This window comes from Myotis davidii, unplaced genomic scaffold (assembly GCF_000327345.1).
Source record: "Myotis davidii unplaced genomic scaffold, ASM32734v1 scaffold247, whole genome shotgun sequence".
In the NCBI taxonomy this organism is placed as follows: domain Eukaryota; kingdom Metazoa; phylum Chordata; class Mammalia; order Chiroptera; family Vespertilionidae; genus Myotis; species Myotis davidii.
In genome coordinates, this window is record NW_006299593.1 from 1,667,699 (window position 1) to 1,684,084 (window position 16,386).

Genomic DNA, 16,386 nt, shown 5'->3' on the forward strand with positions numbered 1-16,386 from the left:
CGGAAAGGTGCGGTGGCATCTTCTGAGGTGGCCTCAGGACAAGTGGGAGGAGGCCGGCCCGGAGCGAGGCCAGTGCAAGATTCCAGGGCCTGGGCACGGGCCGTCTGCGGGAAGGGACATCAGAGCAGTGGTGCAGAAGGGCTCCGGTGTGAGCAGTACGTTTAACTCATTTACTGCTACAGAGATCGCGCTATCTAACAGCTCACGTAAAACTGGTGATTCTCATTTAGTTCCAAAACAATTTGTGGGAGCCCGTGGTCAGCCTTTGATGCCTACGGCCTGAGCGCCATCTAGTGGCCAAATCAGCACCTTTCTCAGGTTTCCATTAAAATACTCATCATAGCCCAGAAAACAGATCAAGGCCATCATCACCACCAGAAGGAAGCCTGAGGGGAGCCCGGGGCCTAAACTCCCCTTTGGCGGCTGATGGCAGGCGTCACTGTAACCTCAGGAAACAGCAACTGCCGGGAGAGTCAGGTGGTTACTTTGTGCCTCTCCCTGGGTCTGTCCCTGGATTCAGGGACAGGGAAGCGCCAGACAGCAAACTGGAGACATTTCTTCCAAAGCAGGAGCTTCGGTCTGCGACAGGGGCCAGGACAGCCTCTCTCCCACCCCAACAGCATTAGAGAAGGGGCCACTTCCCGGGGCAGCAGCTCCCACAGTTAGGAGGGTGAGGGGCTGGGGCTGGGGCAGGAGGAAGCCTGGTAGCAGTGCCTTCTGGGAGGCAGTTTTTGTGTGTTTCATTCATTACAAGTATCGGCAATGAAATCAGAGCAGCTAGATGTTGAAGCTGAGTGAGGAAACCTGGGAGTTCATTGTACAATCCTTTACTTTTATGTGTGCTTGAATTTTTTATAATTAGAAGTTCTTTTTGTAATGTTTCAGAGAACCTCGAGGGATTGGTCAACGTCCAGGGCACTGGGTGGAGTCTTCTAGAAACTGGGCACGTTCACCTGTCCTCCAGGGAAAGATCTGGCCAGATGGATGGGCAGGCCCCATAGAAAGACACCAACACTGTTGTTAGAGTGAGCGACGAAGGGGGAGGAACAACAGTGCCGACAGGAGAGGGAGATGGCATCTGTGAGATTCAGGAGTGCGTTCCCCTGGAGATCTCAGGAAATAATGTTGAACCCTCAGAGTGCAAGGAGACATAGCTTTCGTGGAACAAAGCTAAACTTCTGGGAGAGAGAGCAGACAAAGAGGGAAAGGAAAAAATATTAAAAGGAACGACAAGAAAAGAAGGCTTGACGAGAATCTAAAAATGGCCCTAACAGGTTTGGCTCAGTGGATAGAGCATCGGCCTGAGGACTCAAGGGTCCCAGGTTCGATTCCGGTCAAGGGCATGTACCTTGGTTGCGGGCACATCCCCAGTAGGGAGTGTGCAGGAGGTGGCTGATCGATGTTTCTCTCTCATCGATGTTTCCAACTCTCTATCCCTCTCCCTTCCTCTCTGTAAGAAATCAATAAAATATATTTTTTTAAAAAAGAATCTAAAAATGTAATTGCCAATTTTAAACTACATGAGGTACAGTACAAAGCACAATTAATACAGGGGAAAATATCAGAATTAATACAGGGGGGAAATCAGTGATGTAAAAGCCAATGCCGATGCTACTAAACCTTACTTTAGGGTTTATTGCGTACCAGACACTCTAAGAACTTGACATTTAAAATCTCACTGGATCCTTATAACCACCTCCTGCGCCTGGGGTTCCTAAGAGGAGACTGGAGCAACTCACTCAACTACAAAAAGCACAACTGAACCTACGCTGCTGGTTCCAGAACTCCTGCTCTATCCCTGCCCACCCTGCCGTCAGCATCCAGGCTGTGATGGTAGAATAAAGGAAATTTCTCCTCAGCTCAGATTTAAGAATTCACCATGTCTCAGACAAAATTCAATAAAAGGAGTGCTGCATCTAGACAGATGAAAGTAATGTTTTAAACTGCAATACAACAGTACATGCCTAAAAGCAGCATCTAATTAGAAAAAATAGACTACCTACAAAGGAATCAAATTAGGCTGCTCTCTAAAAACACCCCAAAATAGATTAAACATCTAGATGTAAAAAATAAAAAATAGAGGTAAATATAACCTTGTGGTTTGCTGAAGGCCAAAAGCATGACATATGGGACCAGAAACCATATTTACATTATTTAAGTTAGAAATACTAAAAATAAACACAAGAAGTTGACTAGAAAGCTGAAATAAGAAACAACAAAATACATATAAAGAAAAGAGTAAAAACATAGAGAATTAAAAACTAGAAAAATATTAGAATTGATAAATAAATCCAAACAACTGATTTTTGAAATGTCCAATAAAGTAGGGGTTAAAATTTTTCTAATAAGGCTAATTATGAAAAAAAGAAAGAAAACTCAAATACATATCACTAGAAATGTGAAAGCAGGAAACATCACAGATAGAGAATTGTTTAAATTATTGATCAGTACAATACTGTATAAATAAATTAGAAGACCTCAATGTAATAATGCTTTTCTAGGAAAATATAAATCATCAAAACTGACTGTAGTAAAAGTAACAAACTGAAAATAACAATGATCACAAGAGAAACAGAAAAGTTTTTAAAGAGCTAGTATTATACTCACTCAAAAAGGGCACCCAGCCCATATGGTTTTATGGGTGAATTATTTCAAACCCTCAAAAGACTATATTCTCATGGTATATAAACTGTTCCAGATTTTAGAAAAGACTTAAATTTGTCCAATTAATTTTGCAGAGCTAAAATAACCTAGAAACCAAAACCTAAGAAATAATAAGCACACATACCCATCCTATATAATAAAAGGGTAATAAGCAAATTGACCGAATGGTGGAACGACCAGTCCTTACGATGCACACTGACCACCAGGGGGCAAACGCTCAATGCAGGAGCTGCCTCCTGGTGGTCAGTGCACTCCCACAGGGGGAGCACCACTCAGCCAGAAGCAGGACTCATGGCTGGTGAGCGCAGCAGCAGTGGCGGGAGCCTCTCCTGCCTCCACAGCAGTGCTAAGGATGTCCGACTGCCAGCTTAGGCCCACTCCCAGTTGGACATTTCCCAAGGACTCCCAGACTGTGAAAGGGCACGTGCCAGGCTGAGGGACCCTCCCCGCCCTGAGTGCATGAATTTCGTGCACCGGGCCTCTGGTTAAAGATAATAGAAAATCAAAAAACAAGCCCAAGGATTGGTACAGCCATTATGAAAAAGAGTATGGAGTTTTCTCAAAAAATTAAATATGGACCTGCCATTTGACCCAGTGATCCTACTTCTAGGAAGGTATCTTAAGAAAACCAAAACACCAATCAGAAAGAATGTATGCACCCCTATGTTCATAGCAGCACGTAATACAATAGCTAAGATCTAGAAACAGCCCATCAGTAGATGAGTGGATAAAAAAGCTGTGGTACATCTACATATACCATAGAATACTATGCAGCAGTAATAAAGAAGGATCTCTTACCCTTTGAGACACCATGGAGGGACCTGGGGAGTTTTATGCTAAGCCAAGTAAGCCAGAGTCAGAGAAAGATAAGTATCACATGATCTCACTCACATGTGGAGTCTAATGAACAAAATAAACTGTTAACAAAATAGGTCTAGAGACAAAATAGATCATAGAAGCATGGAACAGACTGCAGAATCTCAGAGGGAAGGCGGAGGTAGGTGGGTGGGTGGGTGGAAAGAGATCAACCAAAAACTTGTATGCAAATATGCATAACCCATGGACACAGACAACAGGGTGGTAGCAGGGGGCGGGGGCAGGCTAGAAGGGGTCAATGAGGGAAAAGGGGGGCATATGTAATACTTTCAACTATTCCTTTTTCTATCTGACTTTCTATGTGACAACACACTTTTAACCTCCTTTATCTCTCAGGACCCTCACAACGGCCTTAAAACTGAGACTTAGAACCAGGAAGGTCCTTGTCCAAGGTCAGCCTGGGAAGGAAGGGCAGAGCCAAGGCCAGGCCTGCGAGGGGTGTGTGAACACGCCCAGCGTCTGTTTGTGCAGCTCAGTAAACTGTACACAGTTGTGCTGTTTTCTGGGCTAGCCTTTTTTTTTTTATAAATCTCTATTGATTCCAGACAAAGGACGATTTTGAAAAAAGTGTTAGCTCCTTGCCTTATACACTAAGAAAAAATATAACAGATTTGGCTACATAAAGGTTTTAAATTTCTGTTCATCAAAAACTATTAAATGGTAAAATAAAGCTGACAAAAATTAATCAGCATAAATGATGGGAGAAAGTTAACATCCATACACATATAGAACTCTTATAAAACAATGAGAAAAAGACAAACATACCACCAGAAATTTGGACAAGAACATAAACATACAATTTACAATAGAATGTAATAGAATAAAGTATATAAATATATTTAATTATTATAATATTTTTAAATTTGCCCCGACCGGCGTGGCTCAGTGGTTGAGTGTCAACCTATGAACCAGGAGGTCATGGTTTGGTTCTCCTTGTTGCGGGTTCAATCCCCAATGTGGGGCATGCAGGAGGCAGCTGATCAATGATTCTCTGTCATCACTGATGGTTCTATCTCTCTCTCCTCTCTCTCCTCTCCCTTCCTCTCTGAAATCAATAAAAACATAAATAAATAAAGAAGTAATTTCATTATAAATAGATCAAGAAAATCACTTCTTCCCATTTTTGGCATCATTGATTTTGTGTGGAGGGACCTTTTTTGGGTGGCTGTCTTGTGTTACTGTACATCTGATGATTCAATTCCTTTAAAACACACTTGCCTGCCTGGTGTGGCTCAATGGTTGAGCGTTGACCTATGAACCAGGAGGTCATGGTTTGGTTCTCCTTGTTGCGGGTTCAATCCCCAATGTGGGGCATGCAGGAGGCAGCTGATCAATGATTCTCTGTCATCACTGATGGTTCTATCTCTCTCTCCTCTCTCTCCTCTCCCTTCCTCTCTGAAATCAATAAAAACATAAATAAAAAATAAAATATTTTTAAATTTGCATTGGTCAACTTCATCAGTTTTCAATGAAATGAAAACCAAAGCAACAATGAAATTCACCCATCAAATTAACAACGTTCTGTTTTAATATCATTACTGTGCTCTGTGTTGGTGAAGGTGCAAAAAGAAAAAACTTCTGCAAGTGATTAGAATGTAAATCTGTCCGATCTTGTTGAAGGGCAGTTTTGATATATACCAAAAGCTTTAGAATGTTCAAATCCTTTGACACAGCAATTCCACTGCTAGGCGTTCCTCCAAAAGGAAAATTGTGAATTGAATAAAGTCAGCTACAAAAATATTCAATATAAAGTCAGTTGTTTATAATGTGGAAAAATTAGAAAATATCTAAACAATTCAACATTAGCTAGTTAACATGGATTTTGGTACATGCATATGTGGAACATGTGTATTCATTTAGAATTATATTGTAGAAAAATATCTAATAACATGAATAAACATCTATGCTGAATTGCCAAGTGATAGAAAGCAATGTTCAAAGCAATTGAAAATTTTTTCAAAACAATGTTTTTCATGTATAGAGGTGCATACACATGCATGTACGTGTATATATACACATACATGCATGTAGGTGTACATGCATACATACATACATATAGGAAAGTCCCAGAATACCAAGTTAGCTCCAGTCTGGATAGAGGGTAGGCTGGATACAAGGTAGGCTTATGGGTAATTTCCTGGGTAAATGTTATAATCTTTCAGATGGTTTCTTTAACATTTTACAAAATGACCATGGACTACTTTTTAACAGACCAAACGTATTTCAAAAGAGATGCTGTGAGAGCACAGTCGGCCAATACCGAACCCCTGGGTGGGGTGGTGCCCCCCCCCATGTTATCTGCAGGAGTGAACTGTCCTCTCTATCCCATCGGAGGTGCATCCCCCCCTCCCAGGGTGGAGAATCCTAGGTGTCCATAGGTCCATCTCTCGTTGGTCAGAGCCTTGGGAAATGGGCAGCAAAGATAGCATCTTCCCTTTTCTGCAAACTCTCAAAACTAGAGGTGCAAGATGGGCAGGGGTGGAACAACGGGGAGCATTGGGTGTTAGAGGGCAGAACAGAGGGGGAGCTTACCTTCTATTTCTCCGCCAGGGGCAGAGATCTTCGACATACTCAGGTAGGTGGTGGCCACGATGTCATTGTGGGTAAGGCGGTCCCTAGAACAGGGGACAGAGAGGGCCTGGACAGGGGGAAGATTGAAGACACAGCCCACCCAGCAGGAAATGGCTCTGGTTGTCCATCACCAAGGGCCCCCGTCTTCACACTGGATATTTCACTGAGGCCTGGTCATCCCAGGGAAGAAGAAACTGGGAATAAAGTGTTGCTCAAGCCTCCTCAGGTGGAAACTTGTCCGTTTCACACCCATCGGCACCATTATCAAGCCAACACCGGGATGTCCTTGGGGACACGTCAGGTGACAGGGAGGAGGGAGGAGGCAGGAGGCTGCTCAGGGAGCCAGACCCCCAGACCCCGGGAGAGCCAGGCACCAGGATCTCAAGAAATATCCAGACCCAGGAGAAAACCAAGTAACCAGGAAGACACTACCTCCAACACAAATGCACTATTCCTTTTTTGTGCTTGGGGGAGAGGGGAGATTTAAATATATTTTTATTGATTTCAGAGAGGAGAGGAGAGGGAGAAAGAAACATCAATGAATGATAGAGAATCATTGATCAGCTGCCTCCCGACAGCTCTGCACCCTCCCAAAAGCCAACCTCCTCCTTTTAAAGATGATTTTAGAGAGAGAGGAAGGGAGAGGGAGAGAGAATCAGTGATGAGAGAGAACCGTGGGCCGGCTGCCTCCTGCACGCCCCACACTGGGGATCGAGCTCACAGCCCAGGCACGTGCCCCGACCGGGAATCGAACTGTAACCTCCTAGTTCATATGTCGATGCTCAACCACTGAGCCATGCCGGCTGGGCCACTATTCCTTTTTCTATCTGACTTTCTATGTGACAACACACTTTTAACCTCCTTTATCTCTCAGGACCCTCACAACGGCCTTAAAACTGAGACTTAGAACCAGGAAGGTCCTTGTCCAAGGTCAGCCTGGGAAGGAAGGGCAGAGCCAAAACCCAGCCCTGATGTCCTGTCTCCTGCTCAGTGTGCCCTGGGGGGCCTGTCCTGCTTCCCAGGAGGGAGGCTTCTCTCCTCCCAACCAGCATAGGGGACTGTGGGTACGAGTTCGAGGAGACTTACTGATGGGTGAACCCATTAGCTAACCATGTCCTGTGAGACCCACACCTGCCCGCTTTGGTAATAATATCGAGTAATAGCTGGCATTTACTGAGCACCTACCGAAAGCCAAGCACTTGCTAAAACCATCACGGGACCCAGCTCACGTCCTCACAGCAGCCCTCGGAGGTAGGTACTACAATCAGCCCCAACCTCAGATGAGAAAGCTGAGGTGTAGAAGATTAATTTGTCAAGATGGCATCTGAGCGGGCCATGCCCGACATTTGATTACAGCATCCTGCTGCTTCCCCGTCGGGCTACACCAGAGTCTCTCAATCCAGCAATGTGGACCCCAGCGGACCCTTGGCAATGTCTGAGGCATTTCTGCATTGGGGGGAGGGCTGTAGAGGGAGGCCCCAGTTGCTAAACATCCTACAATGCATGATGCAGCCTCCCACATTTTCTGGCCAAAATATCATCATGCTGAGACTGAGAAATGCTGGGCTGAGCAAGTTATCTCCTTCTGGAAGTTTCCAAGGTGCATTTGCCCTGTTTTATTTTTGTTTTTTGTTTTTTGTTTTGTTTGTTTTTTACTTTTGTAGCCTGAAGGCCCTCTCTCCCTGTTTCCCGCCCTTTGGCCCTGGGTGGCGTCAGGCAATGATACACAAGTCCCATGTGAAAGATACCCCGGCCTGGTGACTTTTTCCTCTTTTTCAAATCTAAACCCCATCTGGGCTGCTCCCTTCCTTCCTCTTCATGTTTTCCAGGTTGGTTGGTTTTAACTTTTTCCACCAGGGCGGCAGCTACACTAGGAAGAGTGATTGTCGGCACTGATCTTTATCATTTCTCCCGGTGAACAATGCTGATGCGAACTAGAACAACTAGAACGTTAAAATTCACTTTTTTCAATGGGATTATCGACACCAGGTCACCGACAGTGACAGTCGCATGGGCACTTTTAAACTGCCTCCACGACCAGCCCACCACTTGGAGGGGAACCTCTGGTCTTACCTGAACCAGCTGAGGAGGCAAAGAGAATGGGAAGAGAAGTTTTGTTTTTAAGGGGGCAGGAGCGGGGTAATTTGTGGGGGGTGGGGGGCGGGATTATTTTTTTAATGAAGAAGAAAGTCTTAAAGAATCGAACAGAAGTTTAAGTTACAGAGAAAAGGCCGTATGGACTGGATCATATTTCCAGGCCTCAGGTAGAAACACAAGTTGATCTGCATTTTCTGGGAAGAAAGCACTGCTCTGGACAGGAACTTTCAGCAGCAGAATGCTTTCTGGCCAGAAGTTGGGTTTTGGGGCTTGGGGTTGCTTTTGGAAAATACAGCCAGTCTGAAAATAGACTCACAATAAAAATGCCACTTCAACCCAAACCAGAGAGGCAACCACCGGATTCCGTCATGTGTTTGGACTGTACAGTATGCCGAGGCCTTTGACACAGCTCACGGGGGCTCGGGCAAGGCCTGTCCCCACGCACACGGGACAACCGCCCCATGTACACCCACGCACACATGCATCCACACTCACAGACACATGCATTCACATGCACAGCCGTGCACAGCCAATCGCCCCAGGCAACACCACGCGCACACATGCGCACACACACTGCGAGCTAAGATGAAGAGATCATCTGTGGACACAAAGTACGTCTCCCCCCAGACCGCTTCCCCACGGAACATACCGGCGGTCAGGGCCCCAGAGGCCGCTCCCTCCCGCCCTCCTGGCTGCTCCCTTCCTCTCCTCTAATTCTCACAAGCTGTTTGCTTTGGGCCCGGGGAACTGGCGTGCACGGTAATGGCTCTGTGGCCTGGGGGTTTTCCCCAGTCTCTCATTAGCCTCCTGCTGGGGGTGCCCTGGGCCCGAGACCAAAGGACAACACACTGGGAACCGCACAGCCCAGGCCTTTGGGGGCAGAGAAAGGACAACTCTCTCTGTTTGGAAAGCCTGGTGTATGGAAGGTCCTGGAGATCAGCGTATGGACCCCGAAGGGCCCTCGGGTGCGGGAGAGACCCCCTCCACATAGCAGGAGGCGGCACGGCCACTGGTGAAGTGTGGGCTTGGGGAGCAGACCTGGCCTCAGCTGTCCCCAGCTGTCACCCAGAGCAGATTACTCAGTCTCTGCAAGCCTCCCTCCTCACCTGTAAAGAAGGAGTCAAGCCCTAGCTGGTTTGGCTCAGTGGATAGAGCATCAGTCCATGGATTGAAGGGTCCCGGGTTCGATTCCGGGCAAGGACATGTACCTCAGTTGCAGGCCCAATCCCTGGCCCTGGTCAGGGCACATGCGGGAGGCAACCAATTGATGTGTCTCTCTCACATCGATGTTTCTCTCTTTGTCCCTCCCCCTCCCTTCCACTCTCTCTAACAGTGGGAAAAAATATCCTCGGGTGAGGATTCACACACAAAAAAGGGAGTCAAGCTGAAGGTCAGGTGAGATCATGCATGTAAAGTGTTTGCTGGGCACAGCCTGGCGGACAGTAGGTGCTCAACAAGTGGTAGGTACTATTCCTTTTCCAACATGCCTGTGTGGCTACTGCCCTCACCTGTTTCAAGCCCCCAGTGGCACCCGCTGCTTAGACAATCCTGGCACTTCTCAGCATGGGGCCCTCCCACCCCATCCTACCTACCCAGAAGGCATCGCAGCCTATGCCCCCAGAAGCTCTGCTGTTTCAGCCTCCTTGCCTGTGCTTGTGATCCCCTCTTTACTGGAATGCCCTCATCAAAACCCCACCTCCTCCAGGAAGCCTTCCTGCCCCCTCCTGACCTCAGGGAACTTAGGCTCCTGGAGTCCTCCCAGTCCTACCTGGCTGCCCTCCTATCTGCCTCTGAGCAGGGCTACAAGTAAGTTTCCCATGAATGGCCCACACCCTCTCCTCCTCTGCCTCCCCCAGAGGAGACCAAGTCACCCAGAACACACACGCCAGCTGCGTGCAGGCTGAACTGAAGGACCCAGTGACCCCTGAGGACGGCCACTTCTAAGGACACCTCCCTCCAAGGACTGCGGCGCGGAACTCACCAGTCCATGATACGAATCCTCATTTTCTCACACATGGAGGGAAACTAGAGAGAGAAGAGATACATGTTGGTGTGGAGTCCTTTTGAAGAACCAGGAGTCTGGGATGCGGGTGGGATGCTGGGGAGGCCAGGAGCCTGGGGCCCCCGGGTGGGCCCACGCAGGCCGGGGCTCACCATGGCAGGCACCGTGATGCTCTGGTTCCACTGAGGGTTGGCCGTCTTCTCCAGGATTTTGCTGCAGAGCTAGAAGACAAAGAGGTGGCTGGAGCTCCGAGGAGACTCTGGACTCCCTTGGGGACCAGTCCAGCCAGCAGCCGTTCTCTGTCATACTGGGCAGAAGGCCCTGTGCAGTGGGCTCAGGCACAGGGAATCTTTGCTCCATGGTAGGTCAAACCCAGGTCTGGGGAATAGATTGCCTGAATGCCACAACCCTTCACTCTCAGTTCGTATTTCTGGCTGGAATTCCCCCTCTCCTACCTCCCATTATGGTCATAACCCTGAATGTGGGGCCCCTAAGTCCAGCCTGGCTTTCCTAAGGGCCCATAACCTGCCACTGTGGAAGACTGTGAACCCCAGGAGTTTAGAGTTGGGGGGGCAGGGGGAGAGAAGGGGATAAGAGAGCTGAAGGGCCAGGCCAGGGCCACGCACCAGCATCTGAGAGTGAGGAGAAAATTAAGTGAATATACACACCCTGTCAGCCACAGTCTGCCCCAGATTAAGCCCTGCTCTTAAGACTTGGCTTTCCACAAACAAGAAACCTAGTGGAGTGGAAATCGGATCCAAGCATTAGCTCCAGTGCTCTGCTCTGCTCTGCCCTGGGGTTCCCCGGGGGCAGCACCAGGCCCCTCAGCCAGCTCAGGGCATCCTGTGTCCACATGGGGATGACAGGTCAAGGCCCGATTTTAGAGATACAGATCCTAGTAGGTTTGCATGTTCTACACATAAAGTACTGAGCAGCCTTTTTCAGAGCATTTACTATGGGCCCTGCAGTGCGTGAGCATTTTCCATGCATTAGCTCATTTAGCTGACCTAGATCCGGGGTTTCGGTCCCTTCACAAGACGATGGTGCAGCCAAGACTGCCTCTCTCCTTGGTTCACCCAGTGCCAGCCCCTGCCCCCACCCTCCTCACCTCCCTATGAGAAGAGCCCAGGCTGAGGCTGGGCAGGGATGGGTACCAGGATACGGTCCTTGTGTGATCAAAAGGAAAGAAGAGAGCCCTACAATCTGGCAAAACCGTCGGCAGCATGGGACACGGTTCTCAGGGATGGGTTTACAAAGGGTTGCAAAGCACAAAAAAGATGTTCAACCTCCCTTGTCATGAAAGAAGCACAAATAAAACTAATGAAATACCATTTCTCATCCATCAGATTTGTTTTGTAAAAATCTCTGAAGCCTGGCAGCCTTCTATTGGCAGGGCTTTGACGGAAGCTCGACCCCTACAGAGGGCAATTGGCTACTATCAAAATCACAAATGCAAACACCCTTCGACCTACCAGTTCTACTGCTAGACATTTATCCTACAGAAACACCGCACGTGTGCAGAATGGCGTCCGGATGAGGTTATTTACGGCACTGTGGCTTCTGCTGGCGAGGATGTGGAATAACTCAGGTTAAAGGGCCGGCTGAATAAATGATGGTCCATCCCCACGATGGACCACTGCGCCGCTCTACAAAGAATGAGGGCTGCTCGGTGTTACAAAACAGCCTCCAAGTTATCTTACTAATTGAAAAGCTAAACACCAGGGACGTCACATGTAACACACAGACTGTAGGTAACACGGCTGAAAGGTACACCTGAAAGCTGTTAGGTGAGTAGATCCTAAGGATTCTCATCACAGGGAAAAAAGCATTGTTTTCTTTGGCGGGTCTCTATATGAGATGATGGATGTCAACTAAACTTATTATGATAATCATTTCACAATATAAGCCATGCCATTATGCTGTGTGCCTCAAACTTATACAGGTCTGTGATTATATCTCAATAAAACTGGGGGGGGGGATTAAAAAGCAAGGGACAGGACAGTATAATGTGCAAACGTTTGTGTAAAAAGGGTAAAAGCTAAGAATTTATAGCCAGATGTGCTTGCATGTGCAGAATAAAGCCAGGATGATGGGAGGAAGCTAACTGCAGTGCTTTCACCTGTAGGGGAGGGAAGAAATGCCCGACTGTTGGGGCAGGGCTGAGCAAGAAGGAGAGCTTTCATGATGGGTGGTAGAGATAGATGACAGATAGGTAGATAGATAGATAGATAATAAAGATAGAAGATAGGTGGATAAATATATAGATCAATAGATGATGGATAGATAGATATAGGATAGATAGATAATAAAGACAGACAGATGACAGGTGGATAGATATATATAGATATATAGATATATAGATTATATATACACGGATAGATGATAGATAGATGTAATAAATGTACTACCTAATTCAAAAATTAGATGAACAAAATTTTAAAAGGAAAAGAAAGGACTCTCTAACCAGCCACAGCTGAGAGACATGCTAGCATGGTGCCTCAGCTCTCTGGAGCAAGAGGCCCAGGTTTGTCCCTACGCCCCAGGAGTGATGCAGCAAGTGGCAGACCTCCGCCACATCATGGGAAGCGCTTCCACCTGGCTGCCCTTGCCACCACTGAGAAAGCCAATGGGATAAGAGCCGGCATGGCCGCACCCAGGCCAGCACTGCCTCTGGTCCTCAAGTCCCCAACATCCTTCCCGCACCCTCTCCACTCCCCACACACTCAGCCAAGGCAGCACCAAGCTTCACCTCCTCCTTCGCTCCTCTAAGCCTTAAAAAAAAAAAAGGACGGATCCAGAGACGGAGAGGCATTGATTGGACTGTCGGGCTTTGGAGGGAGGGTAGGTAATTAATTTTAAAAAAAACAACCTCTTTTACTGGATGATGGAGTATAGTTAGTACAAACTTTCTGGAGGGCTACTTGGCCACCTTTATCAAATACTTAAAAATAAGCATGCCTTCTGACCTGGGCCTAGAAACCTCCCTATGGAAGAGCAATCAGAGTGTGGACAAAGATTCCAGTACACGGATTTGTCACAGCATTGCTCATAAAAAAGGAAAACTACAGCAACAAAAATTATCCAAAAATAGGTTACTGTTATGTTCCATTCACTTAATGGAACAGTATGCAGTCATGAAGAAATTGTTTTCAAAGGCTATTTAGTAACCTAAGGAAATGCGAGATGAGAAAAGCAGTGTCCCCGACTGCACAGGTACCGCTGATTCTCCCTATGGGTCATAGTTGCGCATTCTTTAGTTCACCAAGAACACAGAATCAGCGAGTGCTGACCTGCTGCTCCAGGGGGAAATCCAGGGTTAGGCTCCTGCCAGCCTCTGTCACAATCTTTTTGTCAACCCATCAATTCATAACTTTGTGTTACACGTGTTTCTGTTTAAAGACACCTTATTTAATAAATCTTGTTGATTCATTAACGTTGAATTCATGGTCAACAGCACAATCCCTCCTGCTGGCATGAAGCATTTCTAACATAGATTTTCTCCATGAGGCATGTCACAGTCGTCCTGCACTGAGGAAAGCAATTCCGCACTCGCCTGGGACTGTTTTAAACAGTGAAATCGCCAGTAACTTGTGGAAAATGTGACACCAAGGAGACCAAGAAAGGGACGCTTTTTACAGGCCGAGAGCTGAGCTCCCGTTGCTCCAACTCAGCTGGCAACGTGCAAGCTAGCCGGCTCCCAGTCCTCGCCACCGGCACCGTGCGCAAACAATCACGAAAGCACCGTGAGTTTGCAGTTCCAAATGCATTTTAGCGAGAAGGTGAACTTGCAAATACAGAATCTGCAAATAATGAAAATCAGCTGTGACTGGATCTAGTTTTTTTCCGGGGATGGAGTGGGGGTGAAACCAACAGGAGGAGTGAGAACTGCAGAGAGGAAAACATGGCACAAATGTTAACAATAGTTGTCCCCAGAGCACAGTGGGGTACAGAAATACGGTTATTCTTTTGTTGGTTTTCCTTGGGTTTCTCTGATTATTTTCACTTTTTTTATACAATTAATAAATATTATTTTTGCATTTAGAAAAAAAGGTTGCTTTAGTTTCCTGCTCTGATACACACACACACACACATACACACACACATCTATCTCTATCTCTACCTCTATCTCTATCTCTATCTCTGTATCTCTCTCTCATACTCCCCTAGTAAGTAAGTAGCTCAGCCAGATCAGGTAAGCTTCACATCTTAGATAATAGTGCCATCAAGTGTCTATAAGAGGAAATGCAAAGAGTACCTGGCTGAGGTGGGTGGGTACACAGAGAGGACAAAACCCCCAGGTCTGCTCAGATTAGGTTGTAATCAATGAGAAAAAGTGACACACAAGCTGAGAGAGAGGCAGGCAGAATGAGACAGGCAGTGAAGGGAGCAGAGTGTGTGGGGGAGGCCACGACGAGGTGCCTGTGGGGAGAGAGGGGCACAGAGGCCTGGGGACCCCCAGGCTAAAGCTTTCAAGAGGGAAGGTCTCAACTGGCTCCTCCATGATAAGCCCCTTCCTTCTAGACCAGTGGTTCTCAACCTTCCTAATGCCGCGACCCTTTAATACAGTTCCTCATGTTGTAGTGACCCCCAACCATAAAATTATTTTCGTGGCTACTTCATAACCGTAATTTTGCTGCTGTTATGAATCGTAATGTAAATATCTGCTATGCAGGATGTATTTTCATTGTTACAAATTGAACATAATTAAAGCATAGTGATTAATCACAAAAACAGTATGTAATTATATAGGTGACCCCTGTGAAAGGGTCGCGACCCACAGGTTGAGAACCACTGTTCTAGAGGGAGAGTGGAGGGTACAGCTTCTCACACCAGCCCAGCCACCAATCAGCTTTACCTACACCAGGTTCCCTACCTCCATCACCACCCTCAGACATTTGCACCTGCCTAGAAAAAGAGCCCAGGGCCAGCCAAGGGCATCCCAGGACAGGAGAAGACCTAGGGGGACAGAGGGACTGACAGGGACCCAGGAGCAGCCAGGAGCGAAAGACAGGTTGGTCTTGGTTATAACATCATCAGAGCAACCTACCATCCCTGGGAACGTGGAATAAAACCATCTCAGGACTTTCCGATCCATCTAACTGGAAAAATTGGTCCCAGTCCTTAGATGAAGTGTCCTGCAAGACTGTCCAGCAAGCCTTCCTGCTTCCTCCCTGCCTTCTGGCCCCAGGGCCCCTGAAGGCCAGAAGAGGGCATCAGACCCTGACCCCAAGCCCAAAACAAACTGCATTTGGGTAAGGACCCGCAGTGAGCTGTGGGGCAGAGAGAAGGGATGGGCCTCAAGACATGTCTGAAGTCAGGGCCAGGGGAGGCATCATTGGGTGTAGCAAGGGCTTAAACAGGGGAGAACTGACGCAGGCCCACGTGTTCTGCCTTCGATGGCAGTACCCGGGGAGAATGGAGGCTCCCAAACGTGGGCAGGATGAGGCAGAAGATGACTCTTTGAAGGGGCCCAAGAGACAGTAGGTAGAAATGTGCAGAAAGGGCCCTGCAGGCCTGGGGGTGAAGGGAGAGTCGGGGTTAAACAAGTGGGCGTCCTCCTGTGGAGAAGGGCCGTCTGAAGGCTGGGCATGGCCAAGGAGAGCCTGTGGGCTGGGCAGACAGATGCTGGGGACTCCATCCTAGGTGAGGCGGGATGGAGCAGAAATCAACAAGGACTAGAGCCACAAGCCTGCCTCTGGGCAGGAAGGTGGGCTGCAAGGAAGAGGGGAACGTCCGCGTGATCCCAAGGGGCCCCACAAACGTGGCCTTCCCCTGCCCAACTCCCACCACAAATTTTTAAAAATAACCATTATGTCTTTATTACATAGTTTTTAGTTTCCCTATATTTACGCCTTCACATCTAGTTTTTATGCAATTGCTTCATTTCTCTCCAAATAGTCTCGTATCCACCCACTACCCATCTGCCTGCTCCGTGTCCATCCACAAACATGTGTCAATCTCAGAGGCCCAAGCGCACCCATCCACATGCGTGCTGCTGCCCCGAGAGCTAGGCCTAGGCCACTGTCTCCCCTGGAGTCCCGCGCTCACCTCACCTGTGCGCACGCGCCTCTGGTGGGCGTGGCCAAGGGCAGCACGCTCAGCCTCACCTGTGCGCACGCGCCTCTGGTGGGCGTGGCCAAGGGCAGCACGCTCAGCCTCACCTGTGCGCACGCGCC

The 16,386-nt window shown here is 47.7% G+C and overlaps 1 protein-coding gene across 13 annotated transcripts in view; it reads right to left on the reverse strand.

The window, feature by feature from the left end:
- DYSF (dysferlin) overlaps positions 1 to 16,386 on the reverse strand; it is a 205,543-nt gene that overhangs the window by 116,381 nt on the left and 72,776 nt on the right. For all 13 annotated transcript variants that reach the window (XM_006775297.2, XM_006775294.2, XM_006775295.2 and 10 more), the window contains 3 exons: positions 10,363 to 10,431; positions 10,190 to 10,233; positions 6,073 to 6,155 (listed from right to left, as the gene is read on the reverse strand). In XM_006775297.2, coding sequence (XP_006775360.1) covers positions 6,073 to 6,155; positions 10,190 to 10,233; positions 10,363 to 10,431 — 196 coding nt within the window. The remainder of the gene's footprint in view (positions 1 to 6,072; positions 6,156 to 10,189; positions 10,234 to 10,362; positions 10,432 to 16,386) is intronic.